Consider the following 27509-nt stretch of genomic DNA (forward strand, 5'->3'; position numbering starts at 1 on the left):
TTTGTAACTTAGGTTAAGATTTATTTTACAGGTAAATTGGTAATTATTTTAACTAGGTAGCTATTAAATAGTTATTAACTATTTAATAGCTATTGTACCTAGTTAAAATAAATACCAAGTTACCTGTAAAATAAATATAAACCCTAAAATATCTACAATGTAATTATTAATTATATTGTAGCTATCTTAGGGTTTATTTTATAGGTAAGTATTTAGTTTTAAATAGGAATAATTTAGTTAATATTATTAATATTATTTAGATTTATTTTAATAATAATTAAGTTAGGGGTGTTAGAGTTAGATAGGGTTAATATAGTTAATATATATAATATAATAACTATATTAACTATATTAACCCTAATATAATTAGGGTTAATATAGTTAATATAGGTGGCGGCGGTATAGGGGGATTAGATTAGGGGTTAATAATTTTAATATAGGTGGCGGCGGTGTAGGGGGATTAGATTAGGCGGTAATACATTTATTATAGGTGGCGGCGGTGTAGGGGGATTTAGATTACAGGCAAAAGAGCTGATTACTTTGTGACAATGCCCCGCAAAAAGCCCTTTTAAGGGCTGGCAATAGAGCTGGTTACTTTGGGGCAATGCCACGCAAAAAAGCCCTTTTCAGGGCTATTTGTAGGGTTAGACTTAGGTTTAGTGGTAGTGAAATTTTAGTGTTTTAGGGGTTAATTAATTTAATATAGGTGGCGGCGGTATAGGGGGATTAGATTAGGGGTTAATAATTTTAATATAGGTGGTGGCGGTGTAAGGGGGTCAGATTAGGGGGTAGTACATATAATATAGGTGGCGGCAGTGTAGGGGGCTCACATTAGGGGTTAATATATTTTAAATAGGTGGCGGCGGTGTAGGGGGATCATATTAGGGGATAATATAGTTTAAATAGGTGGCGGCGGAGTAGGGGGATCATATTAGGGGATAATATAGTTTAAATAGGTGGCGGCGGTGTAGGGGGCTCACATTAGGGGGAAGTAATTTTAATATAGATGGCGACGGTGTAGGGGGCTCACATTAGAGGGTTAGACATTTAATGTAGGTGGTGGCGGGGTACGGGAGCGGCGGTTTAGGGGTTAAACACTTTATTAGGGATTGCGGTGGGGGATCGCGGTTGACAGGTAGATAGACATTGCGCATGCGTTAGGTGTTAGGTTTTATTTTGCAGCTAGTTTAGGGAGTTACGGGGCTCCAATACACAGTGTAAGGCTTACTACGCCTGCAATTTGTGGCGAGGAGAAAATGGAATAAGATTTCTCCATTTTTGCCACGTAAGTCCTTACACTGTATATTGGATACCAAACTGCGCTGGTTTGGTATACCTGTCTATGGGCCAAATAACTACGGCCTAAGGCAGTAATATACGAGCGTAACTTCTATGTTACGCCGTATATGTGATACCAAACCAGCGCAAAATTTGGCGTTGCCGGCTTTTGCGGGCGACGCTGTATATCGGATCGCGGCCCTGATTGTTATTTTTATCTCTATGAGAAAAAAGGAAACAGCTTAATCTATTATCATATAAGTGGTACATGGTTAAATATAAACTACTTTCACTTAACAAATGATGAGATGTTCTCAGTTGGGCCTAAAGGTTACAATATGTACCTCAGATATATGAGATTTTATTAAAAGAGACAGACATGCCTCCTGTTTTGCATCAAACTAGCAGTCTCTAAGTTAAAGGGACATGAAACCCAAAAATGTCCTTTTGTGACTCAGACAGAGCATAACATTTTAACAAGTTTCTAGTTCACTTCTATTATCAAATATGCTTTGTTCCCATGATATTCTGTGTTGAAGAGATACCTAGGTAGGCATCTGGAGCACTACATGACAGGAAATAGTGCTGCCCTCTACTGCTCTTGCTAATGGATAACATTCTTGCAAAACTGCTGCCATATAGTGCTCAAGAAATGGGCTGGCTCCTAAGCAAACATCCCTGCTTTTCAACAAAAGATAACAAGAGAACAAAGACAATCTGATAATAGAAGTAAATTAGAAAGTTGTTTAAAATTGCGACCTCTTAATATTACACCAATCTGTTGGGAAAGTGGCCTTTTTCAGTACTTCAGTATGTACAGGATAACGGTCATTATGCATCTTATTGGTCATTGAATGTTCTTGCATTTATTGTCTATGTTGATGTCTGAATACTCCTGTACTGTAATAATAATTTCAATAAAAAAAATGCATGCTCTATCTGAATCATGAAAGAAATTTTTTTGTTTCATATGCTTTTAAAAAGACAGTAAAGTCAAAATTAGACTTGCATGATTCAGATAAAGTATACCATTTTAACCCTTTAAGTGGTGACCATTTCCACACTTTGCGCTGAGCTGTTTTAGAGTTTTAGGTGGTGCTCACACAAGTTCTACTGTAGGTTATTTGTTTGTGAGAACCCCACAAAAATTATAAACTATTCTTACAGCAGACCCAGCAGATTCAAACTATAATTATATGTATATATCATGAAATAAACAACAAGTGTTACATTTTAATAAACAAGGTTGAAAAGGATAGTGTGTTTGTGTGTTTTTCTAAACTCTGCTGTAAAATAGAAGAAGGGCTTATCCTCATTTAAAAAGGCATTTTGGGTGTATATATGTAACTTTGACCTGCACATGGGGACTCTACTCAAATAAATGCGCAATTATTCACACCTGGTGATCACTATCACCACAGTGATCACCTGCTTATTAAAAGCTATATAAGGGAATGTTTTTAACCTCTTAACAACCACAACATACCAGGTACATTGCCGTTCATTAAATACACTGAACCCAATTTTTTCTTTCATGATTCAGATAGAGCATGCAATTTAAAGCAACTTTCTAATTTACTCCTATTATCAATTTTTCTTCGTTCTCTTGCTATATTTATTTGAAAAAGAAGGTATCTAAGCTGTTTTATTAGTTCAGACTCTGGACAGCACTTTTTTATTGGTGGATGAATTTATCCGCCAATCAGGAAGGACAACCCAGGTTGTTCACTAAAAATGGGCCGGCATCTAAACTTACATTCTTGCATTTCAAATAAAAATACCAAGATAATGAAGAAAATTTGATAATAGGAGTAAATTAGAAATGTTCTATCTGAATCACGAAACAAAAAAATTGGGTTCAGTGTCCCTTTAAGGGTTTCCTTGTTTATAATAGCGCTGGTCCCGTATAATAGTGCAGTGGTGGAACTGCACTATTATAGCCTACCTCCTGTTTTTTTGTTTTTTTATTAATTTTTTATCCTGCTACCCACCATTTGCCTTTAAAACAATGGGTCTTTGGGGATTTAAAGGGCTTAAAGGGACAGTCTAGTCAAAATTAAGCTTGCATCATTCAGATAGGACATGCAATTTTAAACAACTTTCCAATTTACTTTTATCATCGCATTTGCTTTGTTCTTTTGGTATTCTTTGTTGAAAGCTAAACCTAGGTAGGCTCATATGCCAATTTCTAGGCCATTGAATGCTGCCTCTTATCTCAGTGCATTTGAACAGTTTTTCACAGCTAGACAGTGCTAGTTCATGTGTGCCTTAAAGATAACATTGTGCTCACTCCTGTGGTGTTATTTATGAGTCAGCACTGATTGGTTAAAATGCAAGTCTGTCAAAGGAACAGAAATAAGGGGGCAGTCTGCAGAGGCTTAGATACAAGGCAATCACAGAGGTAAAAAGTATATTAATATAACTGTGTTGGTTATGCAAAACTAGGGCATGAGTAATAAAGGGATTATCTATCTTTTTAAACAATAACAATTCTGGAGTAGACTGTCCTTTTATTGAAGCTGAGATTGAGGGCACTGAATACTTACTCCCTTTATCCTCTACCCCTGAGATGACTCTATCAACATTGTGCAACTGACAGACAACCACGTGTTGTCATATGCAATAAAGGGGTTAAACAACTTTCCAATTGGAAAGTTGTTTAAAATTGCATGCATGCTCAATCTACACCATAACAGTTTGTATTTTACTTACTGTCTCTCTAAGACTAGTATTTCCAAAACTGGCTAAAAAATTGCTTTAAAAGGTGCATGAAACCCAAAATGTGTATTTAATGATTCAGAGAGAGCAGGCAATTTTAAACAATTTTTCAATTTATGTCTTTTATCAAATTTTCTTTATTTATCTGCAGTCACCAATCAGCAGCTATCTCCCAGTAGTAAACAGCTACTAAGCCTAACTAGGTATGTTCTTTTAATTAATTAAAATCCAGGAATAACACATCCTTATAACAATCCATGTTTTTAGACAAAATAAAATAAAACTATAGTTTGCATTCTGCATGAGAATTTGTACATGCATGTACCCTCATTCAAACACCACATCTGCTCAGCGAGTGGCAGTTATTTGATGTGAAATAAGGTGGCACAATCAGGGTTGTTAATTCCCAATTCTTGATCCGATTAAAATGATATATATATAAAAATAAAAAATATAATTGGATATTTATAAAAATCTATAAAATTTCATAATATTCTGTATATATGTGCATAGGGTAAAACGATATTCTATGTACTCCTGTTAATGAGAAAAAAACATAACGATATTCTAGTGTATAGAAAAGATAAATTTAATAACAATATATTAAAATCCCAGAAGGGTAACAATAAATAAATAAATCAATGATAAATACTATAATATAGACTTGACACCGGTGTCAAAAAGATTTATGTCTATGTATGATGATATTAGGCTCTAATATAGAGATCACAGAAAAAATGTCAATATATAAGCAACAATGTATAAATAACAATATTGCTAAAACTAGTAGTGAATTTACTAGAAATGTTAATCACAGTCCTTAATGGAAATCATTAATATCCCATGGTATCGTGATTGATACTTTGTAGATATACACTAACTTTGATTGATAAGTCAGTAGTAGGTCTTCAGCTCAATAGCCCCACAGTACCTTATAGTGCTCCATTATAGATACACTAGTGCAGAGCTTTCCAAACTTTTCATGTTGGTGACATACTTTTTAGACCTACATCATTTTGCGACACAGTAATTCAGTTGTACTAGCAAACAGGAGGTTAAACTAACTTGTTTTAAGAGATATGGACACATACATAAATTATATAATAATTTCTATTTTAATGGGATGTATGAGGTTGATGGGATGAACACCGTTTCTGAATATTTAGTGGAATATTAGCTAAAGACACTCGCATTTTATCATCAAGCATTTTTAAGCTTCCACTTCCTATCCATATATCAAGAGCAGGAGCAGCAATGCACTACTGGGAGCTAGCTTCAAAAAACCCCCCACTGACTTCTGACTTCAGCTCAGCATTTAAGCTGCTTCCCTCAGAGCTCTGCAAGTCCGACTGACTACTGCCCGCGCTGCAAACGCACTGCTGTCCCACTCACTGACTACACTTGCAGTCACGAGCTGATTGAGGAGTCCAAAAGTGCAGTCAGGAGCCAATGTGCCACCAATGGGAATAGTTTCAGTTCCCACTAAGCTGCGCCAATAGGTTAAGATGATCTGTGACCCACTAGGTATCAATCACGTGTCAACCATGTGATATGCGTAGCAGGCAGGCGGAAAGTCGGAAACCAAAAAAAAAAATTAAAAAATTTTAAATTAAAAAAAATTGTGCTGAAGCAGGGATACACCTACACACTGCCGCAGACACACTAATGTGTCCCGACACACAGTTTGGAAAGCACTGCACTAGTGGATGGATTTACAAGGGATCTCCAAATTCTCCAAAAAGATCAGGCGTATATTCTCACCAGATTCCTCTTTACATGTCCCCACTCCTCGGTGTACTCTCTGTATATGCTCCGTTCCCCGCTGATATAGCGGTTCAGCTTTTACGGATGTCTTTGCTGTAGAGTTATCTTTACCTCCTCTCCGGGCTCTGTGTGTACACCGCGTTTTTCACTGAGGTGGCGGTTCCGCTTTACGGACCCTTTTTGTGCTGGGGATGTTCCTGGGAGTATTGAAACGGCACCTTGTGGCAGTTATTTGTCAGCGATCACACAAATGAAGTAATTGCTGACACAATATACGGTTTGTGAGCTCGTGTTTGAATGTAGGCTCATGAGACATATGTAAATATGCCCCATGCACAGTAAAAACTCTCACTAAAAGTCATATTTTACCAGAAGCATTTTTTGCTAACACATATTCCTATGTATCCAAAAAATTGTTGACTTATCAACAGTGTTACAATACACCAAAATAAAAACAAAACATATAATTAAAAGTAATTAAAACAAAAGGATATATTTCTTATTTCTTTGTTTTTTTCTCCGCTTGAAGAACTGTATCAATGAGTGTTGACCTCAGGAAAAAAGATTAACATAGTGCTAATATTTTTTTTTCTGAGGTCAGTGGAGAAGAACAAAGAAATAAGGACTATATCTTTTTTTATTTAAAGTGCGCAGTGTTATATTGTTTCACATTATATTATATTCCTATGTATTGCATGTTTTAATGTTCCTTTAATAAAGGCATTATTTCATTATTTCTGTAAAATACAACTCGCCCTTTGCAACTGTGACCTTGTAGAACAACATTCACCTTTAAGAAGCAGGCAGCACTCAGGTTGGCCTTTCTTGTCTCTTCCAGGGCATCTGTGTACTTCCAGAAGACGTGATCTGAGAGACTCATCACAAGCAATTCCAATTCACTGAGGAATGTTTCAGGAAACCTTTTAGAGCGTTGAACCTTAAAACAATAAGGCGTAAAACCATTTATCAAAAAATATAGTTTTCTCATACTCGGAAGTACTTACCATCACAATTCATTGCACCATAAAGCGGCTATATATGTCTGGTAACTTTATAAGCAGTACAATATACTGTAAATTACAGCTATATAAATGTATATAGAAAGCTTTTAAAGAGTATATAATATGTACTGTGTATCCTTGTTGTTCTACATGGGCATTTTGCTTTGTTTCAACTCACAGGATTCTCTTCATATCTTTAGTTGTGATTTTTTATATTCAGTAATAAACAGATACAGGTAATTCTGTCTCTAGTGAACACTACAATCTTGTAAGGTCACTCTGAAAGTAGTATCTATTCCAGCTATTAGAAGTGTAAAACATACTCATTTTTGGATCTAATTGTATTAAAGTGCCATAATAAGCAAACAATTACTTGCTCTAGTTTGTTAGAGCATGACATTTTAAGACTAGTGACCCTGCAATATTATGTGTTTAACCCCCCAAGAGGGTAAACACACAGTAGAAGTGCTGTTTGGGACCTGACAATCATTGCTGGTACAGAGCGTGTATTGAAATTAAAGAGTTAGCTCACAAGGGAAACCCGATGCATGCTAACATCAATACTTTGACCGCATTAAAGGGGTATTCCAGTCAAAATTTAAATGCACAAAGATTTATTACATCTTTGAATAGAAACATATTTGCAATATACATGTATTGGCAAATATGCTTCTAGTAAAAGTTATCACTGTTTTAGTGTTAAAGGGACAGTCAAGTCCAAAAAAAACTTTCATGTTTCAAATAGAGCAAGTAATTTTAAACAACTTTACAATTTACTTTTATCATCAATTTTGCTTTGTTCTCTTGGTATTATTAGTTGAAAGCTAAACCTAGGAGGTTCATATGCTAATTTCTTAGACCTTGAAGGCCGCCTCTAATCTAAATGCGTTTTGATCATTTTTTCACCACTAGAGGGCATTAGTTCATGTGTTTCATATAGATAACATTGAGCTCAGGCACATGAATTTACCATGGAGACAGCTCTGATTGGCTAAACTGCAAGTCTGTCAAAAGAACTGAAATAAGGGGCAGTCTGCTGAGGCTTAGATACAAGGTAATTAGAAAGGTAAAACGTGTATAATTATAACTGTGTTGGTTATGCAAAACTGGGGAATTGGTAATTAAGGGATTATCTATCTTTTAAAACAACAAAAATTCTGGTGTTGACTGTCCCTTTAATATTTTTCTCTGCACATGCATGTGAAACATAACTAGATAGTGTTACTGCACCCACATTTTAAATAATACAGCTGCTCAGATCATCAGTGGCTTGTATCGTGTCAGCAATTAACAAATTGAGTCATTTCCAGATGGTACAAGCACCTTAGGCTCTCTGAGCAAGTTTTGTGTTTAAAATGCTGGTGCACGGTGCAAACTTAAATACACTTTTGAAACAGCTATAGCTTTTATTTGAAGAATTTTTGCTAATGCATGTATATTAGAAAATTGCTTCTGTTCATTGCTGAAATGCACCCACGTGGTTTCCAATTATAGGCTGGAATATCCCTTTAACTTCTCCTCATAGAACTTCAATGGAGCATGCTTTTAAAAAAACAATTAACACTTATCGCTTGACCACTAACCTGACACCGCGTTAGACCTATAGCACTAAACCAGAAGGTACTAATATTTCACATTCCAATGGTCTTCAAAAAGAAGAAAATTTGCTTTTTATTTAAATATAAAATGTGTTCTATATATATCTGATGATTTTGTTTATAAAATATATTTCTATAAATATATATCTATATAAATTTGAATATATATGTACTGTATATGTGTATATATATATATATGAGTTCATATGTGTGCGTATATTTGCATACAAACACATAAATACACCCATTCACACACACATATATATATATATATATATATATATATATATATATATATATATATATATATATATATATATATATATATATATATATATATAAAATGTTTCACAAATGCAGGCACTCACTGGTCTTGATAAAATATCCAAAATTTATTAGGTCATTTAAAATATAGTGACATAACGTTTCGGCACGACATTGTGCCTTTGTAAAATGTCAGCATATGTTCACAAAAAGTACAACACACTTAAAATCATCTAACACACTTGTTAAAAACATATCCCTTATAAAGATGAGCTGAAGGTTAAAATTGCCGCCACACAGCCGATCGCGTCTTCCCAATTGCGGCAATGACGTCACGTAGGCACACCACGTGCCTAGCGTGATGACGCATGGCACAACGTTGCCATAGTAACGTCGGAAAGCCTGAAGTGTCAGTGCAAATGTTGGCCTCAGCGAGCCTGCGTATAGCCAGTGTCCACATAGGATAAGCGCGTTGCCAATAGCAACATGTTAGCAACAAACCATGGTAGCTACAGTAGAACCGTACAATCAGCGCCTTTGGCAGCATATGAGAACATAAAGAATGTAAAAGAGCGATCCAGTGCAAAAAAGCGATCCAATGTACACACGCATTACCCACATGAAATACCCAAATAGACCAAACACCGGATCATATCAAAATAACATAATATATAATGCCGGGTACAACAAGGGGCATTGGGGATGGACATTGTCTGCTATCATTCACACATGTGATCAAAAATGAACTAAGCGTAACAAACATGGGGAAGTAGTGAATCACAAATAATAGTCAATGCTCCAATACCAACGACCATGACAGCAGACAAATAATTGTCTGCCTATACATATAACTAATGTATTTCACATAAAAAATAGCATCATAATAGCAGGTATTGGATACTGTCTAATACATTCACTAGATACACAATAACAAAATATATCCCACAATAAATAGTAGTTAATACATATAATGTATATAACCCAGGCTATAGCTCGAAGTAAAAGCCAATTGTGGAAAAATATTAATAACATCATGTCTCCATGGAGTATTGGTAGAAACTTATAAACAGTGAGCTCACATGAAAAGATTAGATGGGTTCAGGCAAAGATAATCACACGAGTGTAGGTTTAATAGAATGGACTAAAGTCAAGAGACGTATTCAGCCCTTTTGGGGCCAGTGTGTCCAATCTATGGATCCATCTGCCCTCCAATTGTAGTAGTCTCTTGGCCCTATCACCACCGCGTGGCATTGGAGGTACGTGGTCCAATGCCATGCGGTGGTGAGAAGGCCTGCATTTGTGAAACGTTTGTATGTTATTTAGCAGAGCACCGTGGCACTGGCTGGAGTGGTGAGATAGTGCTTTCCCTAAAGGAACTGTATATATATATATATATGTACATACATTTTAGCACTTTCCAGTCAAGCACCTTGTCAGATACTATATACCTTTTAACCCTTATATATATTTTTTAATATTTATATGAATAATTTTATTCATATAGTGTATATATGAGTGTATTTTAATGTACTTATGTTGTACTTGCTGCAGCTTTTTTTACCCCTTACACTTTACGCTTAGTCTTCAGTCTCGTAAATTTTGTTTTAGCTTGAGCACACCCGTTTGCTTTCAACTTGTAAACCGCACACAAGATAACACAGTTGTGATATTGCTTATCGCAAACCGTGTTGACTTTAGTGCGCCACTTGTAATCTAGCCCTTAGAAGTGCAGGTTTCTAGTCTTAAAATGACATGCTCTAATGAACCAGATCATTTTATTTTTTATTACTATTATGGCCCTTTAAACTATACTAATCAATTGAAAAAAAATGTGACATTAATATATACACTTACATTATGACTATAAAATAACACAAAATTACTTCACCAATAATATCAATTAATCACATGAATAATTACTGGTCTCCCTTGTTGAGCTGCTAGCTTGTAGAATACTCAGGGATCTTTAGTGAATTTGGGAAAGTAGCAAATCCAATTTAATTTATCAGTTAAACAGTAACGTACACAATTTGCCATTAAAAAGTGCTTTACCTGCATGATGTTATTGCAATGGAGGTGCTGGGCCATGGATTTAATAATAATTTCAAAGAAGAACCAGCAATGCTGAGAAAAGAAAAACATGAAGTCAATTCATTTATATCTATAAGAGAATTAGTAGGAACAGCCGGACACAAACATTAGTAGGGTGTATACAACTGACATTGCTCTAATAGCTTCAATTTAAAGAGCTTTTTAGGCAAAAACATTCACACATTTAGAGGCTGCTTTTGTATATGAATGATAGAAATGTTTTGTGTATGATGCCCCTGTAGTGAAAAAAAAAAGGTTTTATTTATTGATATTAAAGTGCCAGTGATTTCAATCACAAATTAAATGATCTAGGGGTCTTGGAATGTCAAAAGGTGTGAAAAATGCAAAATAAAAAAAGATATAGGAAAACCTAATGCTTAGGGCTCAATTTATTAAGCAGCGGATGCTGTTTCGGAGCCCCATCGTTTCAAGTCCGCCTGAAACGGACGTTAAGAAGCAGCGGTTATAAGGCCGCTGCTCCTTAACTTGTCCTCCAACTTTTAGGTTGCGGAATGAAATTATCCAGATCCGATCGGGATGATTGACGGCCCCTGCTCGCTGAGCAGGGGGCGGCATTGCACAAGCATTTCACCAGAAATGCTTGTGCAAAGTTAAATGCCAACAGTGTATGCTGTCGGCAATTAGCGAGGTTAAACGGACATAATACGCTACAGCAAATCATGTCCGCTTGACCATTAATAAATCTACCCCTTAATGTGAACTCATTGGGCATTCAGCTTAATGGTACGTATTTATAGTTGCCCTACAAAATCACTTAAATGTATATTTATAAATATAAGCAGGCTCAGATTCACAGTTGCAACTCTCCTAGGCACAAGTTTTTTTTTAATAAGCTAATGCTATTAGCCCTGCTTTTGCTTAGTGATGTCACCATTAGCATGAACGTTTACTATGATTCAGTTTAACAGCATTGTATAAGCAAGGGGTGGCCACAAAATAATCTCCTAAGGTGAAGGAAATAAATAGATAGATAAGAGATGGATATTTTACTAAAAACATTAATATAAACATATTGTGATATTTCTGACACTTTCATCTGGTGTGATGCTTTCTAACACACTCCAGTGACTCTCTTGCTGAAAAAGTTTGAAAAGCTTGCATAGACAAAGCAGCAAATGTATGCAAAATAAGCAAAGTATTGCCATTCAGTACTAATGTCTACCTCACAATACAATAGAGATAAGTGTGAAGAATAGGCACAGGAATAAAACCCTGAAAAGACAGTTTTATGGATTACTGAAGAACTCACCCGTAATACAAGCTTTATTGTAACTTGATCATTTGATTTTAAGAGAATGGAAATGCCTTTAGAAAGTTCTTCATGGACAGTCCGATCCCCATTGGAGTTTGTTTTAAAGACATACTAAGAAAGAATCAGAAAGTACATCAAATATAGTAAAATAATCTACACTTATGTTTCTATATGTGTGTATGTGTAAACACACTAGTCTTAACAGAAATGTAAAAGAAGATGTTTATAAGAAGCGCTAAAACAGCCGCAGGTATTCCTAGTAATACTATATATATGTGTGAATCTAATGATAAAAATACAGACAACACTATAATAAAGTAGATATATTTATAAAAAGACAAATAGCTACAGTGACTGGTCACTTTGACACACACAAAGTAATATACCAAAATTTAAAAATCGATTAATACAGTTAAAACATACAGGTGCAAGGACTGTGCACTGGCAACATTACATATAGAGCTCGTATCCACCCTTTATATATAGGAACGGTTCAAGTTCTGAATTTGTACGGACAAGCCTCTCCCTTTACATGCTGGACAAAACAATGTTACATCTCCATATGTCCGATATTAAAGGCAGCGTAAATTCAGTGCAATACAAAGTTTGTGAACTCTGAACTTCCTGAGCTGCCAAACTTCCAAACTTACACCATCACGTACCTTACTCCCGGTCTGGGTAATTCTTTCTCTCACCAGACTCTCCATTCGCAGTGGGAGGACGCAGCATAACTGTTGCTCACCACCCTGACTCCGTCTGGATCCCTTGCTGTTCCGGGTATCCCGTGTATCACGTGGGAGGAGTCACGTGAGGTCTTACACCTAATCAGCATTCCTGAATAGCAGCTTCAGTAGCACAGTGAAAACTGTGAAGGGATTTACCAGCGTATACTGTTTAACTCTGCGCAGAGTGTCTCTTGAGACTGTGTATACTCTTAGTTCAGTATTGATTAGGCTCCATCAACGCATTTTGCCTTGCAACAGGCTTTTTCAAGATGGTTATCACTTCCATTTCTGTGATTTAAATACCTTTCCGTTTCCTGTGATTGGATATTTACAGGCGCTTGTCCTTTAAGGTGGTTTATTTCTTAAGGTGGTACGAGTCATTTAATGCTTCATATATCACAATCTTCATAAATTAAACAACATTCAAAGGTTTAAAAAATATAAAAATCATTGTGAATATATCATCATTAAAGCTATAAGTTGAAAGAATTTTGGTTTAACTTAAGCTATAAAGAATAAAATACAGCTATAGATATTTAAACTCAATCAGTTAATCCAGAATAAAGGGGTTAAGGTTGAATTCTGAATTTAACCCAAGACAGTGCAATGTTCCTATTTCATGTATCATTTCAGCCTCCTTTCTCAGAATTTGTTTCTGATAACCCCTCCTCTCCGATTCTTTTTTATTTTCTTTATCCCCCACCATGTCAAATCCTTTGTACTATTCTTGTGTACTTTCTTGAAATGTTCATACAATCGTGTATCTAGATTACCCTTTTCTATATTGTTTAGATGTTCTCTTATTCTTTCACGTACAGTTCTTGTCGTTTCTCCTAAGTACTGTAATTTACAAGAACATTGGAGAATGTATCAAATGTACCTAATTGTGTCTTTGATACCATATTGCTTACCATTGCTTGTGGATGTGTATGACTTAATTTTCTTACTGAATTCACACGCATTGCAGCTATAACAAGGATAAGATCCACATAGTTATGTCCTCTTAAATCTACCAATTGTTTTGCTTTACTTTTTCCCCTATACACACTTGGGGCTAGTATGTTTCTTAGATTAGGGGCTTTCCTGTATACAAACTTCGGTCTATCTGAAATATTTTCCCCCAGTATGTCATCTGATTTGACTAAATGCCAGTGCTTACGTATAATATGTTCCATATTCTTATAGTTACAATTTAAATTTGTTATAAATGGTAATATCAATTTATCATCTATATTGTGTTTTTTCCGTAGCCGGACTTTTAGCCGACGGACATTTGGCAGACGGACATTTGGCCGACGGACATTTGGCCGAAACACAAGTGTCTGTCAGATAACAGTCCGGCCACGAGATAGATAGATTTGATAGATAGATACATAGATTAGATAGATAGATCAATAGATGCAATAGATACATTTGATAGATACGATAGATAGATAGATTTGATAGATAAATAGATAGATTTGATAGATAGATAATTTCCCAGACAGAGAATTACAAAACGTGTGGTCTGTGACCCATGGTAAGGTTCCCAGAGGCAGTTGCGGCTCCCGAGGCTCTGATTAGAACAGAGCACTCTGGAACGTATCTGCCCTCGGCCGAAATCGGAACATTCTTTAGCTTTCTGTCTGTCGGCCAAATGTCCGTCTGCCAAATGTCCGTCTGCCAAATGTCCTTCTGCATTTTGTCAGAGCACCGTTTTTTCTCCTGTTTACTTAGCATCTATTTTCTATCCTTCATTTTTACTTTATTTTTTGCTTTTTCTATAAGTTCCATATTATACTCTATTTCCATAATATCTTCTAGGATAGTTGCTTGTTTCTCAAAATCAGTGCTTTTAGAACAGTTCCTCCATATTCTCACAAACTGTCCCTTACGGATGTTCTCTATCCAAAGAGGTAGGTGACAGCTGTTTGAGTGAACATAATTGTTCGCGTCCACCTCTTTAAAGTGGTTTGTGGTTACCAAAATTGTGCTTTTTTCAATTACAATATCTAAATCTAGGAATGTGATTTCATCCTTACTATGTTCATAAGTACATTTCAAGCCTATGTTATTTGAATTCATATCTCTGAAAAATTATGCTAGGCTTTCTACATTCCCCCTATCATATTATTAGTATATCGTCAATAAATCTTCTGAATAATATAAGGTATGCAAAATTATGCTAGGCTTTCTACATTCCCCCTATCATATTATTAGTATATCGTCAATAAATCTTCTGAATAATATAAGGTATGCACCCAAGTTATGTCCTTACAGGAACTCTTTCTCCCATTTTCCCATAAATAGGTTTGCATAGCTGGGTGCAAACCTCGTACCCATTGCTGTACCCTTAACCTGAATATACATTCTTCCATTAAAGGAAAATACATTATTCATTAAGATAAATCTAAAACTATTCAGGATAAAATTATTCAGATTCATGTGTTCTTCATTGTCTCTTTTCAGAAAATATTCTATCGCTTCTATGCCCTTCTCATGATCAATGTTCGTGTACAGTGAAGTCACATCATATGTGGCTAATATAAGTTCTTCGTCCAAGTGAAAAGATTTATTATATGCGTTGTGTCTTTAATATGTGATGGCAAATATCTTATATATTTCTGAAGGTGTAAATCTACAAATTCCGATAAATTTGAAGTTATAGATTGTATCCCCGATATAATTGGTCTCCCTGGTAGTTTGGGCATATCTTTGTGTACTTTCAGTAAAAAATAAAAGAGAGGCATTTTTGGAAATTTCTGGAATTGTTCTGGTGATCAGTTTCCAGAAATTTTCAGCTATGGGGTAGGACCACCATATATGAGTAGAAGTGCCTAAATCTGAGCAGCCTCTCCAGCACCAGACAGGTGTGCCAGGGAATAACTAGTGTAGGCGGTGTGGTGTGTAGTACCATCTGCTTAGAAGATTCAGGTACATCTCTAGCGTTGAGATAGAAAATGAGGACTTGCTCATCCTGGCAAAGATATGCAACCATTCTTTGTTGGTGCAGGAGTCACCTATTTCAATTTCCCACTTTTTAACATAAGATGGTAGAGTAGAAGCGTAAGATGAAAGGATCTGTTGATGTATAAGCGATAGTATACCTTTATTGGGGAAAGTGTGTATACACATGTTTTCAAAGGCTGTCAAAGGGCGGGTTAGAGATTTCTTATGGGGATGCGTCTGCAGGTAATGCGTTAATAGTATGTAAACCAACTATTGAATCGGGGTCTGAATAAGGTAACAATTTCATTGTGTGGTTTTGGTTTACTATTGTGGTATAGTGTGTGTATTGGGACCATGGTGGGATTGACTGCTATATGTAAAGATACTCATATTCTTTATTGTTAATTATTCCCCCAAGTTTTGCTCGTTCTAGCAAGTTTTTTAATTTGGTTATATTGGTATTGGTCGGATTCAATTTTATCTCTTTATATGTGCTCTGGTCACTAATGGTAAGCAATATGATATCAAAGGCACCATTAGGTGCACTGATAAGGGCATTTTATACATTCTCCAATGCTCTTGTAAATTACAGTACTTAGGATAAACTACAAGAACTGTAAATGAAAGAATAAGAGAACATCTAAACAATATTGAAAAGGGTAATCTAGATACACGTCTGTATGAACATTTCAAGAAAGTACACAAGAATAGTACAAAGGATTTAACATGGTGGGGGATAAATACAATAAAAAAGAATTGGAGAGGAGGGGATTATCAGAAACAAATTCTGAGAAAGGAGGCTGAAATGATACATGAAATAGGAACATTTGGAACATTTCGGAATTCGACCTTAACCCCTTTATTTTGGATTAACTGATGAAGTTTGAAATATCTATAGCTGTATTTTATTCTTTATAGCTTAAGTTAAACCAAAATTCTTTCAACTTATAGCTTTAATGATGATATATTCACAATGATTTTTATATTATTTAAACCTTTGAATGTTGTATAATTTATGAAGATTGTGATATATAAAGTATTAAATGACTCTTACCACCTTAAGAAATAAACCACCTTAAAGGACAAGCGCCTGTAAATATCCAATCACAGGAAACGGAAAGGTATTTAAATCACAGAAATGGAAGTGATAACCATCTTGAAAAAGCCTGTTGCAAAACAAAATGCGTTGATGGAACCTAATCAATACTGAACTAAGAGTATACACAGTCTCAAGAGACACTCTGTGCAGAGTTAAACAGTATACTCCGATAAATCCCTTCACAGCTTTCACTGTGCTACTAAAGCCGTTATTCAGGAACGCTGATTGGGTGAAAGAACTCACTTGACTCCTCCCACGTGATACACGGGATACCTGGGACAGCAAGGGATCCAGACGGAGTCAGGGTGGCGAGCAACAGTTACAGCGCATCTTTCCCAATGCAAATGTAGAGTCTGGTGAGAGAAAGGATTACGTAGTAAGGTACGTGATAGTGTAAGTATGGAAGTTTTGCAGCTCAGGAAGTTTGCAGTTCACAAACTTTGTATTGCGCTGAATTACACTGCCTTTAATATCAGACATTTGGAGATATAACATTGTTTTGTCCTGCTTGTAAAGGGAGAGGCTTGTCCGGACAAATTCAGAACTTGAACTGCTCCTATATATAAAGGCTGGATATGAGCTATATATGTAATTTTGCCAGTGCACAGCCAATAGAATGCAAGCTCAATCCTATTGGCTGATTTGATCAAATGAGTAGTAATATGTTTCTTATTCCATTTCCATGTCACTTGTATCATCTGAAAGCCATCAGTTGATCACAATATATATGTACATAAGTCTGTGAATACTTGCACATGCTCAGTAGGAGCTGATGCCTCAGAAAGTGCACACATAAAGTACTGTGCACAAATTAACCCATTCCCACCTGGGTGCTAAGATTTTTGATTTATTTTTTTAACACATTTTTGTTTCTCTCTTTTTTTTTTTTTAGACCCCCAAGACTTACACTGTTGGACAGATTAGGCGATTACCTTTCTAATGGTGGGTCTTGGAGGTCTGTAGCTGCTTAGATGCCTGAGATACAGGCTTATAAGCAGCATGCCCCCTGCTCCTATACTTAACATTGTTAAAGAGACACTGAACCCAAACTTTTTCTTTCGGGATTTAGATAGAGCATGCATTTTTAAGCAACATTCTAATTTACTCCTATTGTCAAATTTTCTTTATTCTCTTAGTATGTTTATTTGAAAAGGAAGAATGTAAGTTTAGATGCCTGCCCATTTTTGGTGAACAACCTAGGTTGTCCTTGCTGATTGGACAGCATCAATAAACAAGTGCTGTCCATTGTCTGAACCAAAAATTTGCTGGCTCCTTAGCTTAGATGCCTTTTTTTCAAATAAAGATAGCAAAAGAACAAAGAAAAATTTATGCTAGACAGGACAACAGAAAGAGTTAGAGGTGGCGCCTACGGCTAGCTGTCTTGAAAATAAAAAGTAAATAATTTTATAAAATCAAATAGTGTAAATCAACGTAATAATATTAAAAAAGTGTTTTGTGGAAAAATGTGCCATACAAGAATATTAGAAGAGTGAATAAATAAAATATTTTATTGAAAATAAATATATTAAAACACAATAATGATAGTATATAATGTATTCAATATAATAAAAAATATATTGAAACCCAACAATTACTGGATACGTGACTTAGTGGCTGGATTCTATAATATGAATGTAGATTTACTAGATGCTGGTTGAGAATCCAATGAGCGCAATATACTTCAAAAAAAAAATATATAATAATTGTATCAATAGACACTTAAAAAGGCTCAAAAAAAGGAAACATTTTTTTTTAAAAAGTTCAGAAAAAGTGAAAAAAAGAAAAAAATAAGAAAAAATAAGAAAAAATATATTGAAAAAAATGAAATGAAAAAAAAATAAAAAAAAAATATATAGATAAGAGAATAAAAAATATATAAAAAAACAATGCTTCTATTTAGGTTTAAAAATGCTGCAGCAAGAAAAGGGGTAATGAAAGCTGACACTTGAGACTTTGTGTGCAAACAACTTCTTTGGAAAGGACTGTATTCCTGGGTATATATGAAAAGTCTCTAGGTTCCCACGTGGCTCTTTTAATCTTCACAACAATCCTAGAAGTTATATATCATCTCCTGAAGAGTTAATAAAAGTCTATAATGTTGCTATTGTTGCACTGTAGCCATAGAGATTTGTAATCCTAAAAATTCTGATAGTGTGTATCAATCTCAATGTTAGTATTGAAAGTAAGGTATATATGAGTCTTCTTCTATAACAATGTTGCAAATTCTTGCTAAGGTGCAATTCCTTTAAAAGCGGAGCAACCAATGTTGTTTCAAAGGGGCTCACTTGCAGTTTTAAGGTAAATCTCTTGACATATATTTTTATGAGTTACGTGAAATCTTTTCATATGGGGCAAGAATTCTTTCTACAATCTTGTGTATGTTATATTATCTTCATAGACATACAAATGAAAAGAATCTCTTACCCGATCCTACAATAGTTCTGTTTGCAGCGACGCCAGTGATAGTGTGTAGTGGCGTTTTTCTCTGAACCGGAAGTAGCTATGTAACGAAGGATCCGATCCTCACATACCTTCCTTAGTATCGGTAAATAGGTGAAAGAAATCTTTTCGGCGATCTGCCAAGAAGCTCCTATCGTCCAATGAGTTGAAAAATTTTCACTTTCAGGTGGACGGTTTTGGGAGCAAAAGAAAAACTATAACTGGCCAGTTATTCGAAGAGTAAATGCTGGAGCTGGTTATCTTCTACGCGTTTCGGCTTTTAGGACACAAGCCTTTATCAAGTATACCAGATCCGGCTTCTCCCAGGTATTTAAACGGTTTCCTGTTAACCCTTCATGGCTGGAACAAAATTTTTGTTAACATGTGCAAGTTACCTTGTAGTTATTGAAAAGTCATCACTTAATATTGCTATTTTTATCCTTTAATCCGTCATTTTACCATCATATATACCTTAGACGTGTATTAGTAATATTTTATTATACTTTATGAAGGAGATTGAACTTTCATAATGAAGAATCGATGTTTTTTTTCAAAAAATTAGCTTGAAAGAATGAGGTTATAAAAAGTAAAAAATATCAGAACATTTTTTTATATTATTAGAAAAAATATATAAAAAATATATCTAAAAATAAAATAAAAATGAAGAGTGAAAAAATGAATATATGTATATAAGAAAATAAACATATATATATAAATAAAATTTGTTATATAAAAAAACGTGTATATATATATATATATATATATATATATATATATATATATATATAATATATATAATGAGCCTGTGTCTAAAAATGTTGAGCCAGTGTCTAAAGATATTGAGCCACCACATGTCCAATGAGATGAATTAATCATTAATGAGCATGTAACATTCAGCTCTATATTAAATTACTAGTATGCTCATCAATGGTTTGAGAGGGCTCCCAGCGTGTCAATCATTAATCGGCATATAACATTCCTCTCTATGCTCCATTATTATATCATGCCGAGGAATGTTATATGCCGATTAATGATTGACACGCTGGGAGCCCTCTCAAACCATTGATGAGCATACTAGTAATTTAATATAGAGCTGAATGTTACATGCTCATTAGTGATTAATTCATCTCATTGGACATGTGGTGGCTCAATATCTTTAGACACTGGCTCAACATTTTTAGACACAGGCTCATTATATATATTATATATATATATATATATATACACGTTTTTTTATATAACAAAATTTTTTTTATATATATGTTTATTTTCTTATATACATATATTCTTTTTTTCACTCTTCATTTTTATTTTATTTTTAGATATATTTTTTATATATTTTTTCTAATAATATAAAAAAATGTTCTGATATTTTTTACTTTTTATAACCTCATTCTTTCAAGCTAATTTTTTGAAAAAAAACATTGATTCTTCATTATGAAAGTTCAATCTCCTTCATAAAGTATAATAAAATATTACTAATACACGTCTAAGGTATATATGATGGTAAAATGACGGATTAAAGGATAAAAATAGCAATATTAAGTGATGACTTTTCAATAACTACAAGGTAACTTGCACATGTTAACAAAATTTTGTTCCAGCCATGAAGGGTTAACAGGAAACCGTTTAAATACCTGGGAGAAGCCGGATCTGTTATACTTGATAAAGGCTTGTGTCCTAAAAGCCGAAACGCGTAGAAGATAACCAGCTCCAGCATTTACTCTTCGAATAACTGGCCAGTTATAGTTTTTCTTTTGCTCCCAAAACCGTCCACCTGAAAGTGAAAATTTTTCAACTCATTGGACGATAGGAGCTTCTTGGCAGATCGCCGAAAAGATTTCTTTCACCTATTTACTGATACTAAGGAAGGTATGTGAGGATCGGATCCTTCGTTACATAGCTACTTCCGGTTCAGAGAAAAACGCCACTACACACTATCACTGGCGTCGCTGCAAACAGAACTATTGAAGGATCGGGTAAGAGATTCTTTTCATTTGTATGTCTATGAAGATAATATAACATACACAAGATTGTAGAAAGAATTCTTGCCCCATATGAAAAGATTTCACGTAACACATAAAAATATATGTCAAGAGATTTACCTTAAAACTGCAAGTGAGCCCCTTTGAAACAACATTGGTTGCTCCGCTTTTAAAGGAATTGCACCTTAGCAAGAATTTGCAACATTGTTATAGAAGAAGACTCATATATACCTTACTTTCAATACTAACATTGAAATTGATACACACTATCAGAATTTTTAGGATTACAAATCTCTATGGCTACAGTGCAACAATAGCAACATTATAGACTTTTATTAACTCTTCAGGAGATGATATATAACTTCTAGGATTGTTGTGAAGATTAAAAGATCCACGTGGGAACCTAGAGACTTTTCATATATACCCAGGAATACAGTCCTTTCCAAAGAAGTTGTTTGCACACAAAGTCTCAAGTGTCAGCTTTCATTACCCCTTTTCTTGCTGCAGCATTTTTAAACGTAAATAGAAACATTGTTTTTTTATATATTTTTTATTCTCTTATCTATATTTTCTTATTTTTTTTCATTTTTTTTTTCATTTCATTTTTTTCAATATATTTTTTCTTATTTTTTTCTTTTTTTCACTTTTTCTGAACTTTTTTTACAGTTTTTTTTCCTTTTTTGAGCCTTTTTAAGTGTCTATTGATACAATTATTATATATTTTTTTAAGTATATTGCGCTCATTGGATTCTCAACCAGCATCTAGTAAATATACATTCATATTATAGAATCCAGCCACTAAGTCACGTATCCAGTAATTGTTGGGTTTCAATACATTTTTTATTATATTGAATACATTATATACCATCATTATTGTGTTTTAATATATTTATTTTCAATAAAATATTTTATTTATTTACTCTTCTAATATTCTTGTATGGCACATTTTTTCCACAAAACACTTTTTTAATATTATTACGTTGATTTACACTATTTGATTTTATAAAATTATTTACTTTTTATTTTCAAGACAGCTAGCCGTAGGCGCCACCTCTAACTCTTTCTGTTGTCCTGTCTAGCATCCATGTTTGCAAATTTGTGAGATTTTTTGCAAACCTAGAGGTAGGCCTGTCTGTCTCACAAACAGTTTGATACACACCCCTTGTTTCTTGAAGAAAAATTAATAATAGGAGTAAATTAGAAAGCTGCTTAAAATTGCTTGCTCTATCTGAATCGTGAAATAAAAATTTTGGGTTCAGTATCCCTTTAAGTATAAATAATGTTGCGCGGTAACGTCATCATGTTATTGCACGTAACGTCACCACGCAAAACGGGATGCCCCGGCGATGCCTGTCATTCTACAGGCACGATCGCCGGGGTAGGAGCGGGTGGGAGCTACCAGATCTCCCTCAAGGTGGGAGAGTGCTAGTGACGGCTCGTCATTAGCACTCAAAGGGTTAATAATGGAACTAAATTGGAAAGTTGTTTTTTTTAAATTGCATGCTCTATCTGGATCATGAAGTTTAATTTTTACTTTAGTGTACCTTTAATAATATCTGCTAGTTAATAGTTCTTATACATTAAGCAAGAGCTTTCTAAGACAAGTGGAATTATATGCCAATTTTATTTTCACAACCCAGTGCCTTCAAAATAAATTCTCATGAAAGTCTTTGTTACTAACAAAAAATATAAAATCTGTTCTGCTTTTTTCTATACAGAGAATGGGCAAAACAAAAATAGAGCTAGATTATAAGCAATATTGCAACCATGCTAACTTGTGCGCTTATAACGAGTTGAAAATGAACGCATTCGCTCAAGCACCTCATGAAATTAGTGGGTTTGCGAGATTAAAAAAGGAAAAAAAAATATGCGCCAAACACAACATAATTACATTAAAATAAAGTGTTATACTCATGCATATACCATCTGATAAAAAATATTCATACGAATATTAATAAAAATATTTTATACTAGATTGCGAGTGGAGCACTAATAGTTGTGCAAAACAATATCGGGTTTATTGGAGGTGTTTGCTAGCATCGGAAGTAGCACGCGTATTACAAGTTGAAAGTAAATTAGTTTATTTGAGTGCAACTGAATTCTACGCGCGGCGGGTTAGCATGACAGGGATCTGGTTAACTGTTACGCTCAATAAAAAGTCTCACAAAATACATTTAAAAGTACATTTACATAGATAATAAAACTAATAAAAATTATTTAAAAAATTGCGTACAAAAGTTACAAGGGCTGTTTTATGTGTTTTACTATATATTTATCGTACATATTTAACATTCCAATGTTCTTTACTTACAGGATAATGCCCTTTTTATTCTTAAATACATATTTCTATATATATGTGTATATACATATATCTGCATATCTATTCCTATAGATACATAGCTATATATATGTATTTTATATAAACAGTATTTATACATACTAGTCATAAAGCCTGTGTACACGTGCCAAAATCCCCATCCACTTGGATCCCCTCTCCCTCCTTCCTCTTCAACTTTTTTTTTCTGTAGTGCAGCGGTCCCACCCGCTGCCGAACCCCACCCCCCACCCCCAGCTCGCGGCCAGGCTGCCATGTTCTTTTTAGAGAGAAGAGGCTTTCTCCTGGCAACCCTTCCATATAAACCATACTTGTTCAGTCTTTTTCTAATTGTACTGTCATGAACCTTAACATTTAACATGAGAGATGTAACTCTTGGGTTTTTCGCAATCTCTCTGAGCATTGCATGGTCTAACCTTGGTGTGAATTTGCTGGGACATCCACTCCTGGGAAGGTTGGAAACGGTCTTGAATGTTTTCCAATCTTTCTCACTGTAGAATGATGGACTTTAAATTGTTTGGAAATGGCCTTATAACCCTTCCCAGATTGATGGGCAGCAACAATTGCTTCTCTAAGATCATTGCTGCTGTCTTTCCTCCTTTGCATTGAGTTAACACACACCTGAATGCTCTAGATAAAAAAACTGATAAAACTTCTGCTTTTATAGAGGTGGTCACACTTGCTGATGCTCAATTAATCAAGGGCATCTTAATTCCTATGGAGGCAGCGTTTACTCAGGCCTAGATTTGGAGTTTGGCGTTAGCCGTGAAAACCAGCGTTAGAGGCTCCTAACGCTGGTTTTAGGCTACCTCCGGTATTTGGAGTCACTCAAAATAGGGTCTAACGCTCACTTTTCAGCCGCGACTTTTCCATACCGCAGATCCCCTTACGTCAATTGCGTATCCTATCTTTTCAATGGGATTTTTCTAACTCCGGTATTTAGAGTCGTGTCTGAAGTGAGCGTTAGACATCTAACGACAAAACTCCAGCCGCAGGAAAAAAGTCAGTAGTTAAGAGCTTTCTGGGCTAACGCCGGTTCATAAAGCTCTTAACTACTGTACTCTAAAGTACACTAACACCCATAAACTACCTATGTACCCCTAAACCGAGGTCCCCCCACATCGCCGCCACTCGATTCAATTTTTTTAACCCCTAATCTGCCGACCGCCACCTACGTTATACTTATGTACCCCTAATCTGCTGCCCCTAACACCGCCGACCCCTATATTATATTTATTAACCCCTAACCTGCCCCCCACAACGTCGCAGCCAGCTACCTACAATAATTAACCCCTAATCTGCCGACCGCAAAGCACCGCCACCTACGTTATACTTATGTACCCCTAATCTGCTGCCCCTAACACCGCCGACCCCTATATTATATATATTAACCCCTAATCTGCCCCCTCAACGTCGCCTCCACCTGCCTATACTTATTAACCCCTAATCTGCCGAGCGGACCGCACCGCTACTATAATAAAGTTATTAACCCCTAATCCGCCTCACTAACCCTATAATAAATAGTATTAACCCCTAATCTGCCCTCCCTAACATCGCCGACACCTAACTTCAATTATTAACCCCTAATCTGCCGACCGGAGCTCACCGCTATTCTAATAAATGTATTAAACCCCTAAAGCTAAGTCTAACCCTAACACTAACACCCCCCTAAGTTAAATATAATTTGAATCTAACGAAATTAATTAACTCTTATTAAATAAATTAATAAATTATTCCTATTTAAAGCTAAATACTTACCTGTAAAATAAATCCTAATATATCCTAATATAGCTACAATATAAATTATAATGACATTGTAGCTATTTTAGGATTAATATTTATTTTACAGGTAACTTTGTATTTATTTTAACCAGGTACAATAGCTATTTAATAGTTAAGAACTATTTAATAGCTAAAATATTTAAAATAATTACAAATTTACCTGTAAAATAAATCCTAACCTAAGTTACAATTAAACCTACCACTACACTATCAATAAATTAATTAAATAAAATACCTATAATTATCTACAATTAAACCTAACACTACACTATCAATAAATAAATTAAATACAATACCTACAAATAACTACAATGAAATAAACTATCTAAAGTACAAAAAATAAAAAAGAACTAAGTTACAAAAAATAAAAAAATATTTACAAACATAAGAAAAATATTACAACAATTTTAAACTAATTACACCTACTCTAAGCCCCCTAATAAAATAACAAAGCCCCCCAAAATAAAAAAATGCCCTACCCTATTCTAAATTACTAAAGTTCAAAGCTCTTTTACCTTACCAGCCCTGAACAGGGCCCTTTGCGGGGCATGCCCCAAGAAGTTCAGCTCTTTTGCCTGTAAAAAAAAACATACAATACCCCCCCCCAACATTACAACCCACCACCCACATACCCCTAATCTAACCCAAACCCCCCTTAAATAAACCTAACACTAAGCCCCTGAAGATCTTCCTACCTTGTCTTCACCCTGCCAGGTTCACCGATCGGTCCAGAAGAGCTCCTCCGATGTCCTGATCCAAGCCCAAGCGGGGGGCTGAAGAGGTCCATGATCCGGCTGAAGTCATCATCCAAGCGGGAGCTGAAGAGGTCCATGATCCGGCTGAAGTCTTCATCCAAGCGGGGCAGAAGAGGTCTTCCATCCGATTGAAGTCTTCATCCAAGCGGGATCTTCTATGGTCATCCATCCGGAGCTGAGCGGCAGGATCCTGAAGACCTCCGACGCGGAACATCCATCCTGGCCGACGACTGAACGACGAATGACGGTTCCTTTAAATGATGTCATCCAAGATGGCGTCCCTCAAATTCCGATTGGCTGATAGGATTCTATCAGCCAATCGGAATTAAGGTAGGAATATTCTGATTGGCTGATGGAATCAGCCAATCAGAATCAAGTTCAATCCGATTCTTAACTATTTAATAGCTATTGTACCTGGTTAAAATAATTACAAAGTTGCCTGTAAAATAAATATTAATCCTAAAATAGCTACAATGTAATTATAATTTATATTGTAGCTATATTAGGATTTATTTTACAGGTAAGTATTTAGCTTTAAATAGTAATAATTTATTTAATAAGAGTTAATTTATTTCGTTAGAATAAAATTATATTTAACTTAGGGGGGTGTTAGTGTTAGGGTTAGACTTAGCTTTAGGGGTTAATACATTTATTAGAATAGCGGTGAGCTCCGGTCGGCAGATTAGGGGTTAATGTTTGAAGTTAGGTGTCGGCGATGTTAGGGAGGGCAGATTAGGGGTTAATACTATTTATTATAGGGTTAGTGAGGCGGATTAGGGGTTAATAACTTTATAATAATAGCGGTGCGGTCCGGTCGGCAAATTAGGGGTTAATAAGTGTAGGCAGGTGGAGGCGACGTTGTGGGGGGCAGATTAGGGGTTAATAAATATAATATAGGGGTCGGCGGTGTTAGGGGCAGCAGATTAGGGGTACATAAGGATAATGTAAGTAGCGGCGGTTTACGGAGCGGCAGATTAGGGGTTAAAAATAAAATGGAGGTGTCAGCGATAGCGGGGACGGCAGATTAGGGGTTAATAAGTGTAAGGTTAGGGGTGTTTAGACTCGGGGTACATGTTAGGGTGTTAGGTGCAGACTTAGGAAGTGTTTCCCCATAGCAAACAATGGGGCTGCGTTAGGAGCTGAACGCTGCTTTTTTGCAGGTGTTAGGTTTTTTTTCAGCTCAAACAGCCCCATTGTTTTCTATGGGGGAATCGTGCACGAGCACGTTTTTGAGGCTGGCCGCTTGCGTAAGCAACTCTGGTATTGAGAGTTGAAGCTGCGTTAAAAATGCTCTACGCTCCTTTTTTGGAGCCTAACGCAGCCTTTATGTGGACTCTCAATACCAGAGTTATTTTTATGGTGCGGCCAGAAAAAAGCCGGCGTTAGCTACGCGGGTCCTTACCGACAAAACTCCAAATCTAGGCCTTAGTTTTTCACATGTGGCTTCTACATTTTGGCTTTACTTTTGTTAAAT

General features: G+C 35.5%; 1 protein-coding gene and 1 long non-coding RNA gene across 2 annotated transcripts in view; one reads left to right on the forward strand and one right to left on the reverse strand.

Moving 5' to 3' along the window:
* The window catches only part of DOCK10 (dedicator of cytokinesis 10), a 618846-nt gene that overhangs the window by 255009 nt on the left and 336328 nt on the right, over window positions 1-27509 (reverse strand). Inside the window, 3 exon segments of the mRNA XM_053710021.1 lie at window positions 6551-6697; window positions 10676-10747; window positions 11985-12098. Of these exon segments, the coding sequence (XP_053565996.1) occupies window positions 6551-6697; window positions 10676-10747; window positions 11985-12098 (333 nt within the window).
* The window catches only part of LOC128656230 (uncharacterized), a 30231-nt gene continuing 9397 nt past the window's right edge, over window positions 6676-27509 (forward strand). The window contains exon 1 of the long non-coding RNA XR_008401982.1: window positions 6676-6805. This is a non-coding gene — a long non-coding RNA (uncharacterized LOC128656230). The remainder of the gene's footprint in view (window positions 6806-27509) is intronic.

The sequence above is a fragment of the Bombina bombina genome, chromosome 4, assembly GCF_027579735.1.
Source record: "Bombina bombina isolate aBomBom1 chromosome 4, aBomBom1.pri, whole genome shotgun sequence".
NCBI classification, from domain to species: domain Eukaryota; kingdom Metazoa; phylum Chordata; class Amphibia; order Anura; family Bombinatoridae; genus Bombina; species Bombina bombina.